Genomic DNA, 16,182 nt, shown 5'->3' on the forward strand with positions numbered 1-16,182 from the left:
AGATCTGTTTGAATGTCCTTTCTTTTCTAGACCCCACCTTGTCACCCCCGGCCTTAATGCTGACTTGGTTCCCCCACCATTTCCTATTCCCTGCATAGGGTGGGCAGGAGGCTTCAGATATCGCCCTGCTGCTCCGGGACCTGGAAACATCGTGCAGTGACATCCGCCAGTTCTGTAAGAAGATCCGAAGGCGAATGCCGGGGACGGATGCTCCTGGGATCCCAGCTGCTCTGGCCTTTGGAGCACAGGTTTAGGGCTGCAGGCGAGGAAGGGAGGGAAGCTGGGTGGAACCAGGAGGGGCCTAGCATGTCAGGATCTGGTCAGGGACCAAGAATGGTTTTGGGGTAACTGGGAGCTGGGGTGCTGGCCCCAGGGTGGTCTCCTGACTCTGGCCTGTTGCCACAGGTATCTGACACGCTCCTAGACTGTAGGAAACACCTGACGTGGGTGGTGGCCGTGCTGCAGGAGGTGGCAGCCGCTGCCGCCCAGCTCATTGCCCCGCTGGCGGAGAACGAGGGGCTGCCTGTAGCTGCCCTGGAGGAGCTGGCTTTCAAAGCAAACGAGCAGGTGGGCCTGGATGGCTGGGCAGAAGTGAGGGGAGTCAGGTGGCTGGTGTGGGGCTTTCACTACGGCCTTTGGTTCTGCAGATCTACGGGACCTCGTCCAGCAGCCCCTATGAGTGCCTGCGCCAGTCGTGCACCATCCTCATCAGTACCATGAACAAGCTGGCCACAGCCATGCAGGAGGGGGAGTACGATGCAGAGCGGCCCCCCAGCAAGGTGGGTGGGGAGCCCCAGGAGCAGACCTGCTGCTGATTGTGGGACCGCTGGGAGGTAGGAGGGAAGAATCTGGATAGCACGGTCCTGCCCAGGAGGCAAGAAAAAGATTTTCCCTATGACCACATCTCTCTGGAAAGGAGCACATTGGTGATCTCCTCTCCCCAACCCCCCCCTCTGCCCCACCCCAACACAGCCTCCCCCGGTTGAGCTGCGGGCCGCCGCCCTTCGTGCCGAGATCATGGATGCTGAAGGCCTGGGCTTGAAGCTCGAAGATCGAGAGACGGTTATCAAGGAGTTGAAGAAGTCACTCAAGATCAAGGTGAGGGGAGGGGAGGCCCAGGATCTGGGAGGCCAGGAAGTATGGTGGGATACAGGCAGCAATGAGCATTGCAGATGGGACTGCGATGGGGTCGGGGAGTGAGAGGAGTGGTGGGGCATGTGGTCGTGGGAGCTCTAGGGGAGCTCTTGGAGATCTTCGATCCCCTGTGCCGTGGGAGGACGTGAGGGAACTAGAAGCCGTCTGCCCTCATCCAGGGAGAAGAACTGAGTGAGGCCAACGTGCGGCTCAGCCTCCTGGAGAGGAAGCTGGACAGTGCTGCCAAAGATGCAGACGAGCGGATTGAGAAGGTCCAGACTCGGCTGGAGGAGACGCAGGCGCTGCTGCGGAAGAAGGAGAAGTCAGGCGCCTTCCCCGGGGCCAGGCTACCCAACTCTCCCTGCCGCTGAGGCTCTCTGCCTCCTAACCCAGCCCCTGCCCAGGCCCTCCCGCATCGAGACTCCCCCCCAGGGGAGCAGACTCTTTTGTCCTTTCCCACTGCCAACCCCATTGTGCCCCCGCCCCACTTAAGCCCATGCAGCCCTTGCCTCCTCCCCAGCAGGGCTGTTGCATGGACCTCTCAGGACTGGCCTCTGAAAAGTAGGGGTGGAACTTTGGGGAGGGGAACCCTGACGAAGCCCAGGTTCTCTTCACAGAGAGTTTGAAGAGACGATGGATGCTCTCCAGGCTGACATCGACCAGCTGGAGGCAGAGAAGGCAGAGCTAAAGCAGCGGCTAAACAGCCAATCCAAGCGTACCATCGAGGGGCTCCGGGGGCCCCCTCCCTCGGGCATTGCCACCCTTGTTTCTGGCGTCGCTGGTGGTGAGTACAGAGGGCCAGGCAGCACTGGCCCAGAGCAGAGTGAATGGCCCTCCTATCATGGCCTCCATTTGACTTCTGCCCCCTCTCGCTGCGCCCCGGACGTTCACCAGGAATGTGCTTGCTCATTGTCAGTCACTTTGTGCCAGCTTTCACCATGTCTCACCCTCGCACTCTGACCACAGCAGGGCGTTACCAGGTTGTCAAGAAGCTCAGAATAATGACAAAGTGAGACCCTGGTTAGATATCCCAAAGGGTTAGCAGCTGGACTCCCTCTGCTGGGGCACCCACCTTGCCTGACACCTGTTCATGATTGCTGCTCTGCTCAGCCTCTGCATTTTCCCCACGGAATTCACGTGGCTTCCCCTGAGCTGTGGGTACCCCCATCCTCTACCTCTCCCTGCACTTATGGCACTTCCCCTAAGCTGTGGGTACCCCCATCCTCTAGTTCTCCCTGCGCTTAAAGCACTTCGCCTAAGCTGTGGGTACCCCCAGCCTCTGCTCTCCCTGCGCTTATAGCACCTCCCCTAAGCTGTGGGTACTCCCATCCTCTGCTCTCCCTGTGCTTATAGCACCTCCCGTGAGCTGTGGGTACCCCCATCCTCTGCTCTCCCTGCACTTATAGCACCTCCCGTGAGCTGTGGGTACCCCCATCCTCTGCTCTCCCTGCTCTTATAGCACCTCCTTTAAACTGTGGGTACCCCCATCCTCTTGCCCTCCCTGCGTTGAAGCACCTGGTCTCTGGAGGAGAGCAGCTTTGTTCAGTCTGGGCTTTAGGTTATAGGCCCAGGAACCCTGACCCTCTCCATGCTGAATTCTCCCAGTTTCATGTGGGGCTTGTGCCCTGACTTCTGCCTGTGCCCAGTGTGGTCAGGATTCCTTGCCAGGAGCTTTTCTGGCTTTAGGGCTCAGTCTCCCTAGTTTTCTTGACCACAGAGGTGACCACTGCCTACTTGGTTCTCATGTGCCCTGTAGTTTGTTTTTTGTTCTCTTCCGTTTCTTACTTCCCCTTCCCACTTCCAGAAGACAAACTCCTTGCCCTGGAATGAAACCCTCAAGGTGTCTAGACTGGCCCTGTTGCTCCTGTGTCTGGTCAGCTGTCCTCACTTGGGCTCTTGTTCTCAGTAAAGCCCCCTGATCTCAGGAGGTGACCGAGTACCTTGGCTTTAGGCTCCCGAGGTACAGACAGCTCGGTGTTCCTCAGGGCAGTCTCCAGAATCACCACATTCTATTGTTTTAGCACAGGCTGTAAACACTGGTTCTGAATATACGGAACTTTGAGGCCTTTGGCCTCAGGGCAGTGGGAAACCTGAGGGCAAGGGAATGCATCTGCATCCTCAACTTAAACTTCGCCGGTGGTGAACACTGAAGGTGCAGACAGGTTAGGTTCTCTGGAGCCGTCCATGCCCTTCTTGGAGATGGAGTGTGAGGCAGGGAGGCGGGAGCAGCCTCAGGCCTGCGTGCTTTCTCCAGCGCACACACCCAGCTGCCAGTATTCTCCACAGTTCTCCCAGTCTCTTGGCCTCACGCCTCTTCCTGTTTTTCACCCGTATCTGCTCTCCCCTAAATGTGAGTGCAGGGAAAGGGTCTCATTAGAGAAGGTGGTGTGATGATCCTGAAAGGGTTTTCCTGTGGATGGCATCCAGGATTCCTCTGGTGTGTTCCCCTTCCCCCTAAATGACCTAACTCCTCTCTCCTCTCTCCCTGCTTTCCCATGGTCTCTCTTGAGCACAGAAGAACAGCAGCGAGGTAGAGACCCACCCTGGCTGTGGTTGCCAGGGCTGCTGGGAATCAGGGCGGGAGAGTGACCACGCCTGGAGGTGGAGGAACTTAGTATTGGAGGGGAGGCTGAGGAGAGGGGAGGAACCATGGCGGGGCCCACCTTTGACCCTCTCCATCGGGGCTGATGACAGTGGTTGTGGCTCCTACAGCAGGACCCCCTGGGCAGCCTCTGGGCTCTGTGGCAGGCCCGGAGCTAGTGAAGGACTCACCACTGCTGCTTCAGCAAATCTCTGCCATGAGGCTGCACATCTCCCAGCTCCAGCATGAGAACAGCATCCTCAAGGTGAGGGGGCCACAGGGCGGGTGGGATGGGAGCTGAGCATACCTGCCCGTTGGAGACAGATGGCAGGGGCCTTCTATCACTTCTGTCACCACCCCTCTTTTCTCCCTAACAGGGAGCCCAGATGAAGGCAGCCTTGTCAGCCCTACCCCCTCTGCATGTGGCAAAGGTGTCACTCCCATCTCGCGAGGGCCCTGGCAGTGATGTAGCAGCTGGAGCATTGTATCATAAGACTAGCCAGCTGCTGGAGACGTTGAATCAGCTGAGCACGCACACCCACGTGGTAGACATCACTCGCAGCAGCCCCGGTAGGGACCCGCTAGCTTCTGAGATAAATAACACACCCCGTCCCTCTGCCCACTCCAGGCTTTAGCCCCTACCCACACAGTCCCCACACCATAGAAGCTCTTTCTGCAGTGTTCTTTGGCCTCAGTGTTGAGTTTGCTTGAGTCACCTACTCTCTCTGAAGTGCTCCTCCCAGAGAGGGCCCAGGACCTGCACTCCTGACCCTTAATCCCATTTAGCTGCCTGCCTCAGCCTTGGTGGGCCTCACCAGCCTTCCCCTCCTAACAGCTGCCAAGAGCCCGTCGGCCCAGCTCCTGGAGCAGGTGGCTCAGCTCAAGTCCCTGAGCGACACCATCGAGAAGCTCAAGGTCAGCTCAGACCCTGCGCTTCCTGGCCCTACAGAGCGGGCTGTGGAGCACTCCCTGGTGGAGCCCTTAGCACAGTTGTTTCCACAGGCACTTCCAGGATTCTCTGGGCCCAGCCCTGTGCTAGCGGACACGTTGGGGAGGAGGTGGAAGGGAAGGCAGCATTCCTGCCTTGGGAGCTCACAGTCTAGGCGCAAACAGAAGACAAGTTCTCGTCAACCGAACGAAATGAGATAGGGTCATTGTAGAGTATGTGGCGTAGGCCGCAGCTTCTGTCAGAGCCGAGATCACTGTTGGGGGGATGGGGGGATGGCTTCCCAAAGGCTGAGGAGTCTGAGTTGGGCCTTAAAGGGTAAGAAGGATTTGTAAAGTAAGGAGGGATGTTGGGTTGGTTTTTGGGGTTGGAGGTGAGAACAAAAGTGTGGGGATAGAGAGGGATGAGTCATTGCTCCCCTGGCGTTTGTGCTTTTTGAGATCGGAGAGTATTGTGTTAGCTGTGGGAGTCCTCTTGATGAACCCTTGGTTCTCTCTTCCCCTCAGGATGAGGTCTTCAGGGAGACAGTATCTCAGCGCCCTGGAGCCACAGTCCCCACTGACTTTGCCACCTTCCCTTCCTCAGCCTTCCTCAGGGTAAGAGAGTGCATGCGGGAGGGGGATAGGACAGTATGGAGGGCTCAGGTGGCTCCTCCCAGCCTTCCCCCACAGATTTGAAGGGGCCCCTGGGGGCTCAGGCCCAACAACTGCACACCCTGAGTTAATTGGCTAGGTCTTACTTGCAGATAACTAAAAAATGTGTGCAATGCCTCTAGAAATTCCAATATTTTAGCATCTAAACATCTTCCATGACTTGACACCAAGAGAATCCCAAAACTCTCTTGTTAGACTATATACTGAAAACTCTCTTGTTAGACTATATACCCCAGTTTTGATTGGAAAATGTGGTCACCATAGCCTAGGAACCCAAAAGCCACAGTCTCCCAGGACTGCCTTGGCCTCAGTGCCCAAAGTCCCCAGCAGTGGCCCATAGCTTGAGTGGCTCCCTGACCTGGGGTCCTATTCCCCTCGTATCCCCCCAGGCCAAGGAGGAGCAGCAGGAAGACACAGTCTACGTGGGCAAAGTGACCTTCTCGTGTGCGGCTGGCCTTGGACAGCGACACCGGCTGGTGCTAACCCAGGAGCAGCTGTGCCAGCTTCACAGCCGCCTCATCTCCTGAGCACTTCGGCCCCTGCTGTCCCCTTCTCAGCCCTCCTGGTGCCACTCTGCCCAGTGCACAGCCACCTCAGCCAGCCCCAGGTAGAACTATGTGTCTCAAGCTGTTCCTGTCCCATTTACCTTCACCCCATCCTGGCAGTGCTCCTATCCCAGGTTCCCCCATTCCCTGGCTTCTGCCAGAATTTGCTGTTCAGCTGCTCCCTCCTACCTGAGGGGCCTCAGGGCATGTGGGGGGCAGGCTGAGGCCCCACCACCAAAGGTTGAGTGAGGTCCCCCTGACTGAGGACTTCACCCTTTGATTAAAGCAACTTCTGCTTCAGTGCTTCCTGTGTGGTGTTGGGAGTGGGACTCGGGCCATCTGGCTCAGGGCCGGAGTGGAGGAGAAGGGATGCTGAGAAAGCTTTGGCTGGGTCACATTTGAGAGCCCTTCTCTGTACTGGCCAGTAGAATGCTGTGTCCCTTAAAATCATGTGCAGCAAATGACTCTGAGCAAGGGGAAAGGGCTAGCCCAAGGGCTAGGCGCCTACGTTCGTTTGTGGAGTTAGGAGGGCTGGAGACTGTGTCGCCTCTGCCAGCTTCACCTCTGCTGCCTGGATTGACCACTCTTCTTCAGTCCACTTTTTGGAGCTCGGGTCATGATGCGATCACCACCCCCAGTGACTTTCTGCCACACTGACCAGAGTCATCACACAAGACCTGGGGCCCCTTAGAAAGAACCTTTACTAAACAGCACAGGAAAGCCAAAGCAGAAGACCAATGAGAAGGGATAGAAGGTACAAAAGCTGTTACCAAACCCTGCTATAAATTAGTTTCACCTGAGGAGCTGCTTCGGTTTCCTCCCCCCCCCGCCTCTGGTCTGTTCTCAACTGCAGATGGGAATAGTACCTTACAAGGTTGTTGGGAAGGCTTAGTGAGATAATGCGTGTCAGCACCAAGGTGTCAGCATCGAGCACAGTGCCCGGCGCATAGTAGGCTTTCTTCTCTTCAGTACATGCTCCTGCTGCACTGCTTTATATCATGAAGTATCTGTTTCCATTGGAATTGTTAGCTTATCTGTCTCCCCTTTTAGACACACTGAGAGTTCTTTCAGGGTATCTTCCATCTCTGTCTCCCCAAAAGCACAGGGAAATGGCTATGTTTGAGAGAACAGTGAGTTTCCATTTTGGACATGAGTTTGAGGTGCCTGGGAGAGAGCCTCATTGGCAGTTGGATCCGCTTGGAACTGGAGCTCAGCAGAGGAGCCTTAAAATCTCCCTCCTCCCCCACCATACGCACATTTTAAATGACCGTAATTGTACCCATACAGCATTTGCTTTATGTACATACATAATTATTGTTTTCAGAATACAAAGAACACACCATGGAGGAGGAGTGAGCACATAGGCTCTCAGTACTTAGTCACTAGTGATTATATGGATTTTCCTTTTAGGATTTTCCATTAGGATTTAAAGATGTCCTACCACGGCCCTGCAAGAATAGAACTGCCTGGGAGGGCAGTGTAATGAAAAAAAATGGGGACCCAAAGTTAGGAAGTGAGAAGACAGAAGTCAAGGAGAGAGAATATGTTTTGAAACTAGATAAAATAAGGATTTCCTTTATCCAGAGTGTAGGCATCCAAATAGGTGCTAAGGAAAGAAATTCTACCCTCTCATTTCTTCCTCAACAAACCAAGTAGATGCTGCCTGCTCATCTGAGAAGGGGAGCTCCCTCTGCAGCATTGTCTGAGCAAAGGTGGGGGAGAGGGAGAGGAAAGTGGTGGGAGAACAACCTGCTTTTGAGCTACTCTGGGTGCTTGGTGTCAAAGCCTTCACTTTGGGGAAACTGTCAGATAGCTGAAGCTGTGACTCTCCAACTTCATAAATGATGATAGATGTAGTAGCAGCTTTTTACTGAAGAGCTCCATGGGTTGAAAAAGAAATGTTTATGGAAAGGGACCAGGCAGATACCCAGGCAGCAAAGCAACATGGATACTGAACAAGAGCCAAGGGCTTTCACACTGCTCTGCCCCACAGTCCAGGTTAAAAACTCTAAATCCTTTGACTTTAGGTTAAATATGGGGCAAATACAAAGTAATGCCTTGCTTTAAAAGCAGCAACTGGATGGAGCCTCGAGAAGATAAACACTTCTCTAGATTATAACTTAGAACAGCTCCTTGAACTTCCTTCATCCAAGCCATACCTGCTGGTCAAAGATATTGCACTTTTCAGCAAACAGAAAAGAACAGTGGAGGTGTCACCAACACAACCCTCTTAACACTAAGGCCAGTGTGTCCATTTTCAGAGACTTGGCATAGTGGAGAAGGAAGTAGCAAGGATTCTGTGCCCCCCCGCCCCGCCCCGCCCCGAAATTGCTGCTGTATGGGACTTCACACAGAAGCACACAAGGAAATAAGTCGAGGAATTTGAAAAGTGGAGAAGAATTTTACAGATACTAGAGACCATTTCCTCCTCAAATAGACTGACCTTTTCAGCCCTGCAATAGTCAGCCACAAGTATGATACAAAAAAAAAACCCGAAAACCGATTGCCATTGAGTCAATTCCAATTCACAGCGACCCTACAGGACAGAGTAGAGCTGCCCCATAGGGTTTCCAAGGAGTGGCTGGTGGATTCAAACTGCCAACCTTTTGGTTAGTAGCCAAACGCTCAACCACTGCGCCACCGGGGCTCCATACAAGTATGATAAGACCCGTCTTTCCCACCTTGTTAATGAGCAGGCGGCACTCTCTTGGCTGCACAGCACGTAACCACAAAGGGGAGTGACATAGCCAGCTTGAATGGCATGGGGAAGCTACGAAAAAGATTTTACTTCTGGGGAGGGAAGCAGTTTCCAACTTCTCTTGAAAATTGATACCCTCAAGGTCACTTTCATGCTTCAAGTCAGTCCTGATGTCCTGCCAGTGCTGTACATAGTAGGATGGCTGTGGTGCCAGGTTTGGAACAGCTAGATGCAGTGCTAAAGTCTCCCAAGTTATTGCTCACAGAGCTGGTGCTGGTGCCATGAAAGGAGCAGGCGAATCCCTGCTTAAAAAGATACCTGCATCACTGCCTCCATGGTTAGATTTGGCATAGGTGGTGGGGTTATGTGATTGCTGATGGCAGAAGCAGAGAGTGGTAGAGGAATAGTGACTTCTCCAGATGGGAGTATGAGTACACTTAGGTCCACAGTCCCTGTGATCCTGGGCTTGCAAATACCTCTCTTCTTGGTCATAATGGTCCCATTACTCAACTTGATGATCTGTCCTCCCTTGAAGCCCAGGTACAACTTGGGATGAGTGTCCATTTCCTGAGATTCTATGGGTATCTTGGATACCTGCTTTACCCACTTGAAGTGATCTTGTAAAAAGATATTAGAGTTAAAGACATCACCCTAATTTATGAAGCCAGTGACAAGGAAAGCACTATGCCTAGTGCCATCCTGGATTCAGCTTACAAAATAGAAGCTGAAGTCTGTCACTGTCTCAGCAATGCCAGGATATTGTTCTACTGGTGCTTGAGCAAAGAGCTCCCTTGATATTTTATATTTGAGGTTCATATATGCCGTCTCCCCTTTTGAAGTGGTTTGGAGGTGACCAGTCCAATGAGGCTGGCCTGGTCATCCTAGTCTGGGATTGGTCATCCTGGCAGCAATCAAGGCCAACTCAAGCAGTTGATCAGAAACCAACAGGTGGAAATTAAATTTTGTCACTACATCTGAAATCATGGAGTAAACACAACTTGCCTGCCAAATTGTGAAATCAAACTGTTTTCCAAAGTCCCAGTGAACAAAATCCAAGACAAATAGCTTTTTAACCCATCTTTTTTTGTGTGTGTGTGAAAAAGAAAACAAAGAAAAGACTGTATGCATTTGTTAAAACCTATAGAACTGAACATAAAAAAAAGAATTTTACTGTATACAAATTTCAAAAAGTGAATTTAAAAAAAGAACAACAAAGAACACTTACATTAACAAAATGATAAGCCATGACCACAACTTGTTAGACAATGTTTTCCTGCATATTAACACAGTGGTATTGGAAATTCACTTTTCAGTGGAGGAAGAATGCTCATTTCCTATTTTAAGAAGTAGGTATTTGGGATCCTATTATAAATAAAGATACACTGTCTGAAAAAGTATCATGCCCCGCCCTCCCCCAGGGCCAAGTGGGAGACAGAGTCACCAAAGGTGCTAAGGCCAGAATTTACTTGTCCATTCTGCTCTTGATGGACATTAGGTTTGCTTCCAGGTTCAAGCACCTACAAATTATGCTATATAAACATCCTTTTTCATCTTCCCTGGTAACCAGTTGCCACTGAGTTGACCCTGACTCATGGCGACCCCATGTGTGTCACAGTAGAACTGTACTCTATAAGGTTTTCAATGGCTGATATTTTTCATGAGTAAATTGCCTGTGAGTGACCTAGAACTTTTAATCTTTCGGTTAGCAGCCGAGCGCGTTAACTGTTTGCACTACCCAGGTACACATATGCAAAAGTTTTTATAGGAGTGAAATTGCTGAGTCATAGGGTGTGTGTATTTTCATCTTTTTGAAATAATACTATCTTGCTTTGGAACAGTGCTGTACTGCTTTACACTCCCACCAGCAGGATGGGTCCCTGTCTCAGTTACCTAGTGTTGCTGTAACATAAATAACAAAAGCAGGTGACTTTATTTTCTAACAGTTCTGGAGGCAGAAAGTCCAAATTATGGTCTCAGCCATATTGATTCCTTCCCTGTCGGTAGCCCCAGGCATTCCTTGGTTCCTTGGCTATTCCTGGCTTGTAGTGTAGATGATCCTCACATGGTGTCTGTCTTCTCTCTTGTGTGCATCTCTGTTTCTCTTCTGGTCTTTTTGTTGTTGTAGAATTTATTGTATTTGTTGTTGGGAATATACATATACATAGCAAAACATACGCCAATTCAATAGTTTCTACATGTACAATTCAGTAACATTGATTACATTCTTCAAGTTCTGCAACTATTCTGACCCTGCTTTTCTGAGTTGTTCCTCCCCCATGTATGCTGAGCAAATAATCCAAGAAGTTGGACTGTCTGAAGAACGGGGCATCAGGATTGGAGGAAGACTTATTAGCAACCTGCGTTATGCAGATGACACAACCTTGCTTGCTGAAAGTGAGGAGGACTTGAAGCACTTACTGATGAAGATCAAAGACTACAGCCTTCAGTTTGGATTACACCTCAACATAAAGAAAACAAAAAATCCTCACAAATGGACCAATAAGCAACATCATGATAAACAGAAAAGATTGAAGTTGTCAAGGATTTCATTTTACTTGGATCCACAATCAATGCCCCTGGAAGCAGCAGTCAGGAAATCAAAAGACACATTTCATTGGGCAAATCTGCTGCAAAAGACCTCTTGAAAGTGTTGAAAAGCAAAGATATCACCTTGAAGACTAAGGTGCACCTGACCCAAGCCATGGTATTTTCAGTCCCATCATATGTATGAATAAGGACAATGAATAAGGAAGATGGAAGAAGAATTAACATCTTTGAATTGTGGCGTTGGCGAAGAATATTGAATATACTACGGACTTCCAAAAGAATAGACAAATCTGTCTTGGAAGAAATACAACCAGAATGCTCCTTAGAAGCAAGGATGGCAAGATTACTTCTTACATGCTTTGGACAAGTTGTCAGGAGGGATCAGTCCCTGGAGAAGGACATCATGCTTGGTAAAAGTATGGAGTCAGCAAAAAAGAGGAAGACCCTCAATGATAGGATTGACACAATGGCTGCAACAATGGGCTCAGGCATAACAACGATTGTTGAGAATGGCACAGGACCAGGCAGTGTTTTGTTCTGTGGTACATGGGGTCACTATGAGTCAGAACCAACTTGATGGCACCTAACAACAACTACAACACTGTCCCCTAAGATTCCTATCTAATATTTCAATTTGATTCCATACAGATAGATCTTAAAAGAGCATAATGCTCAAGGCAGACATTCTTTACTAGTTAAGAGAAACTATTGTTTGGTTTTAAGAAGATTTCAGGGGATATTTTTGGTTTAAGGTTTAAAGATTATCCCAGGACAGTAGTTTCAGGGGTTCTTCCAGCCTCTGTTGCTCCAGAAAGTCTGGATTTCATGAGAATTTGAAATTCTGTTCCATGTTTTCCCCCTTTTGATCAGAATTCTGCTATAGAATCTTTGATCAAAATGTTCAGTAACATTCTGGTCTTTTATAACTCAGACATGATTAGATTTAGCATCCACTCTACACTGGGATGACCTCATTAACATAAAAAAAAAACCCTTTTTACAAACAGGAGCACATCCATAGGTATAAGGGCCAGGAATTCAACACATATTTTTGGAGGACACAATTAATCCATTACAGTCCCCTTGGCTGGACTCAAGTCTGCCCCCTTGGGCAGGTGAGGCCATGAAGGCATGAGGAAGCTGGGTTGGGGAAGGCCTTCAGAGCCAGTCTAAGGAGTTCAGATTTTATCTTGATTGCACTGGGAAGCCACTGGTGATTTTGGAATAGGGAATAAAATGCAAAAACAAGGGTTTTAGGAAGTTAAGTCTTTAAAGCTCTCAGTTGGTTTGTGTTGGAGGAGAGGATGGTAATGGTGGTGGGGTTGCCTGAGGCCAGCAGCAGGACTCAAGTTCACGGGAGAGAGGAGGAGATCTGTGGGGAGAGGGCACAAAGGGGGAACTGAGCAAATGCCAGAGGAAACAGAGAAGCAGAACATCCCAGATCTACTAACTCTTGTCCTTAAATGATTCAGTTAGACTCACACTGCTGGTGGGGGTTGTAAACCGGTACAACCACTCTGGAAAACAGTGTGACATTACTTAGTAAAGATGAAGATGCACATACCCAATGACCCAGCAGTTCCAAAATATACTAAAATGCAACAAACACATCAACAAAATAACCCCAAAAGAAGAAGGGAGGCAAGTGTTTCAAGAAGGAAAGAATTGTCAACAATGTCACGTGCAATAGAGAGGTCCATCAAGAAGAGAACTGAAAAGTGTCCACTGACTTTGGTAATTAGGAGTCTGATAATGAGAACTGTGTGTGACACTGTGGGGACAGACATTGGAACACAGTCTTCTGCGGGCTGAGCGGGTGGTGGGAAAAGGAGATTGAGCACAGGGCGTGCTGTCAGGGTGTTTGAGAACAGACTCGGGCACACAGAAACATTCGGCATATGATAAAGGTAGCATTTCAAGCCAGTGGGTAAAGGATAAATAACAAATGATGACATAACATTTGGGAAAAATAATAAAGTTAGATTCTTACCTTACACCATACACCAAATTAAAGTCCAGATACATTGAAATTTAAATATAAAAAACAAAACCAGAAAAGAACTAGAAGAAAATATAAGTATATATATAAACTTGAGGATGAGAAAAACTCCAAAGCAGTGCTGGAAAACAGAGACAGGAGCACAGTAGACTTCTTTGATGTCCAGCTGCTCCCCCTCAACTCCCTTCAGGTAGTTCATGGCACTGCCATGCTCTAACAGAGTTGGCCTCACCATGGCTGAATGCCCTGAGGTGGGCACAGTTAGGGTCAGCAATGCCCCTCACCCTCCCACCTTTGGGTTCTGTTCTATAGAACAAGTGCACGATAGTCAATTGGGAAACCAAATGCAGCTGTATTAAATTGGTAAGGAGCTAGAAGCCCTGTGGTAGATTCTTGGATTTGCTCTCTTAATCTCCTTTTCACCCTCCTAGTTGGAGAGATTGGAAAGACAAAAACCTTCTTTCCCCGAATCTGTTGCTACTAGAGTTGTGGATGTGAACTGGATTCCACCAGCTAGATACCGTATGTCACATTTGCTGGGAAACCTGCATCTCAATACAGGGAAAAGAAGTAAGTAGAGTGGGAAACCGCCAGGCTCGGAGACAGTGGGACCAGGGATCAACAGCAGGACATGTGGCAGTTGGTAATTGGGGGACTTCAGGGCTGTGCTCCTCACCCCTCCTCCCTGCCTCTTCCTTGGTTCACACAGAACAGTTGAATGACTGCTCTCCTACAGCAAGTCAGAAAGGCTCTCAAAGTAAATATGGAATGTACTTTGTGATAGCTAATGTGGCATTAGGGCTGGACAGAGAAATAGGCACTATTCTAGCCAACTCCCAGTGGACTCTGGACACAAAGACACAGCCTCCCCACCCCATTTCCTCCATCAGGAAGAATCCTCAGCTCACAAGCCTGTTCCCTGCTTCAGCACCAGCCCAGGGTGACACTCTCAAATTTCTGCATCAAAGGAAAACAAAAAACTAAAATATCATGAACTAAATGTCCAAACGAAACAAAACCTGAGTGGGTAGAAACCAGAGGGAGTGAGGAAGGTTAAAGAACTTTTAATGAAAAATATATAAAGTTTTATATTTGTTAGAATTATTTAAGGGAAATCTCCAGTGGAATAAAAATGGTATGTAGAAAATACTAGAGGGGAAAACGGAATAAGAAGAGCTTGATCTATCTTGTAAAAGGCAAGAAAGGGGAAAAAGAAATAAGACATAACAGGATTGCAAGAGTAATATGAAACAAACCAGTGATCACAACTAATGTGACTGAGTAAAAAGTGTGGCTATATTTTATTTTCAAGAGAATTTTTATACCTACAAATGACAAAAATATTATAAATAAAAGGATTAAATAAAAAAATTTCCAAATTCAAAAATAAAAAGGGCAATATTCATTTTAAATGGGACAAAAGAGATATTCTTTATTTTTTGAACATTTTATTGTGGTTTGGGTAAAAGTTTACAAAGAAAATTAGTTTCCCATTCAACAATTTGTACACATTTTGTTTCATGACATTAGTTGTAATCCCCTCAATTTGACAGCACTCTACCCACTTCCTTCCCAGGTTCCCCGTTTCCATTTGCCCATCTTCCCTGCCCCTTCCTGCCTCCTGAACTTTGGTTTTGGGCAAACGCTGCCCTTTTATTTTCATGTGGTTGATTATTCTGAGGAGCACTTTCATCATGGGTGTTATTGTTCACTTTGTAGGCCTGTTTATTATTTGGCTGAAAGGTGATCTCTGGGAGTGGGTTCAGTTCCAGGTTTGAAGGGTGTCTAAGGGCCATAGTCTCAGGGGTTCCACCAGTGTCTATCAGATCAGTAAGTCTGGTCTTTTTTATGAATTTGCATTTTGTTCTACATTTTTCTCCCACTCTGTCCAGGACCTTCTACTGTGATCCCAACCAGAGCAGTCGATAGCGGTAGCTGGGCATCATCTAGTTCTTCTGGGCTCAAGTGTAACAACGATTGTGAGGGTGGCACAGGATTAGGCAGTATTTCATTCTGTTGCACATGGGGTCACGATGGGTCTGAACTACTCAACAGCATCTAACGACAACATTACTGTTATTGCAGGATTGTGTATGTAATAGTTTTTGCCATTGTTGTCATTTACTCTTGTGTACCTCTCAGTGTCTTCCTTTGCCTTGGTCATGTTGTGCTGACATCCCCCATATTGTGTATTGCCTTTCCCTTCACCCAAGTTAATACGTGTCTGCTGTCTAGTTGGTGATTTACCCTTCCTCCTCCTTCCATCCCTTTTAACCATCAAAGAATAATTCTGTCTTTTTATAATAGTGGTCTCATACAAAATTTTTCCTGTTGTGATTTGCTTATTTCACTCGGCATAACGTCCTCCAGATTCATCCATGTTGTGAGATGTTTTGCGGATTCATCATTATTCTTTAACGTTGCATGTTATTCCATTGTGTGTACATACCATAGTCTGTTTATCCACTCATCCGTTGATGAGCACTTACATTGTTTCCAACGTTTTGCTATTATGAATAGTGCTGCAGTGAACATGGATGTGCATATATCTTTTCATGTCACAGCTCTTATTTCTTTAGGATATACCTGGTAGTGGGATTGCTGGATCATATTGTATCTCTATTTCTAACTTTTTAAGGAAATGCCTTATCGTTTTCCATAGTGGTTGTACCATTTTACAATCCCACCAGCAGTGTGTGAGAGCTCCAGTCTCCCCACACCCTCGCCAGCATTTGTTTTTTGTTTTTTTGATCATTGCCATTATTGCTAGGGTGAGATGATATCTCACCGCTGGTTTTTTTTTTTTAAATTTTGTTGTACTTCAGGTGAAGGCTTACAGAACAAATACTTTCTCATGAAACAGTAGTACACATGTTGTTTTATGACATTGGTTAACAACCCCACAACATATTAACCCTCTGAATTCTCAACCTTTCTTTATTTTTTATTTTGGTGAAAATACACATAGCCAAAGATACACCATTTCAAAAATTTCTACATACACAGTTCAGTGACATTGACTACGCTCTTCCAATTGTGCTGTTATTCTCACTTAAGATGAAGGCTTACAGAACAAAAT

At 48.2% G+C, this 16,182-nt stretch overlaps 1 protein-coding gene and 1 pseudogene across 3 annotated transcripts in view; one reads left to right on the forward strand and one right to left on the reverse strand.

Annotated features, from left to right (window-relative positions):
* Nucleotides 1-6,125, forward strand: part of DCTN1 (dynactin subunit 1) — a 31,717-nt gene extending 25,592 nt beyond the window's left edge. For all 3 annotated transcript variants that reach the window (XM_023732540.1, XM_023732537.1, XM_023732535.1), the window contains 11 exons: nucleotides 99-248; nucleotides 406-567; nucleotides 648-779; nucleotides 973-1,098; nucleotides 1,314-1,456; nucleotides 1,752-1,918; nucleotides 3,847-3,980; nucleotides 4,093-4,285; nucleotides 4,551-4,630; nucleotides 5,168-5,257; nucleotides 5,704-6,125. In XM_023732540.1, coding sequence (XP_023588308.1) covers nucleotides 99-248; nucleotides 406-567; nucleotides 648-779; nucleotides 973-1,098; nucleotides 1,314-1,456; nucleotides 1,752-1,918; nucleotides 3,847-3,980; nucleotides 4,093-4,285; nucleotides 4,551-4,630; nucleotides 5,168-5,257; nucleotides 5,704-5,841 — 1,515 coding nt within the window. In that variant the 3' untranslated portion in view covers nucleotides 5,842-6,125. The remainder of the gene's footprint in view (nucleotides 1-98; nucleotides 249-405; nucleotides 568-647; nucleotides 780-972; nucleotides 1,099-1,313; nucleotides 1,457-1,751; nucleotides 1,919-3,846; nucleotides 3,981-4,092; nucleotides 4,286-4,550; nucleotides 4,631-5,167; nucleotides 5,258-5,703) is intronic.
* Nucleotides 6,126-6,417: 292 nt separating this feature from the next.
* Nucleotides 6,418-9,803, reverse strand: LOC101352327 (adaptin ear-binding coat-associated protein 1 pseudogene; annotated as a pseudogene).
* Between the last annotated feature and the right edge of the window lie 6,379 nt (nucleotides 9,804-16,182).

The sequence above is a fragment of the Trichechus manatus genome, unplaced genomic scaffold (assembly GCF_000243295.1).
Source record: "Trichechus manatus latirostris isolate Lorelei unplaced genomic scaffold, TriManLat1.0 scaffold00004, whole genome shotgun sequence".
Taxonomy (NCBI): domain Eukaryota; kingdom Metazoa; phylum Chordata; class Mammalia; order Sirenia; family Trichechidae; genus Trichechus; species Trichechus manatus.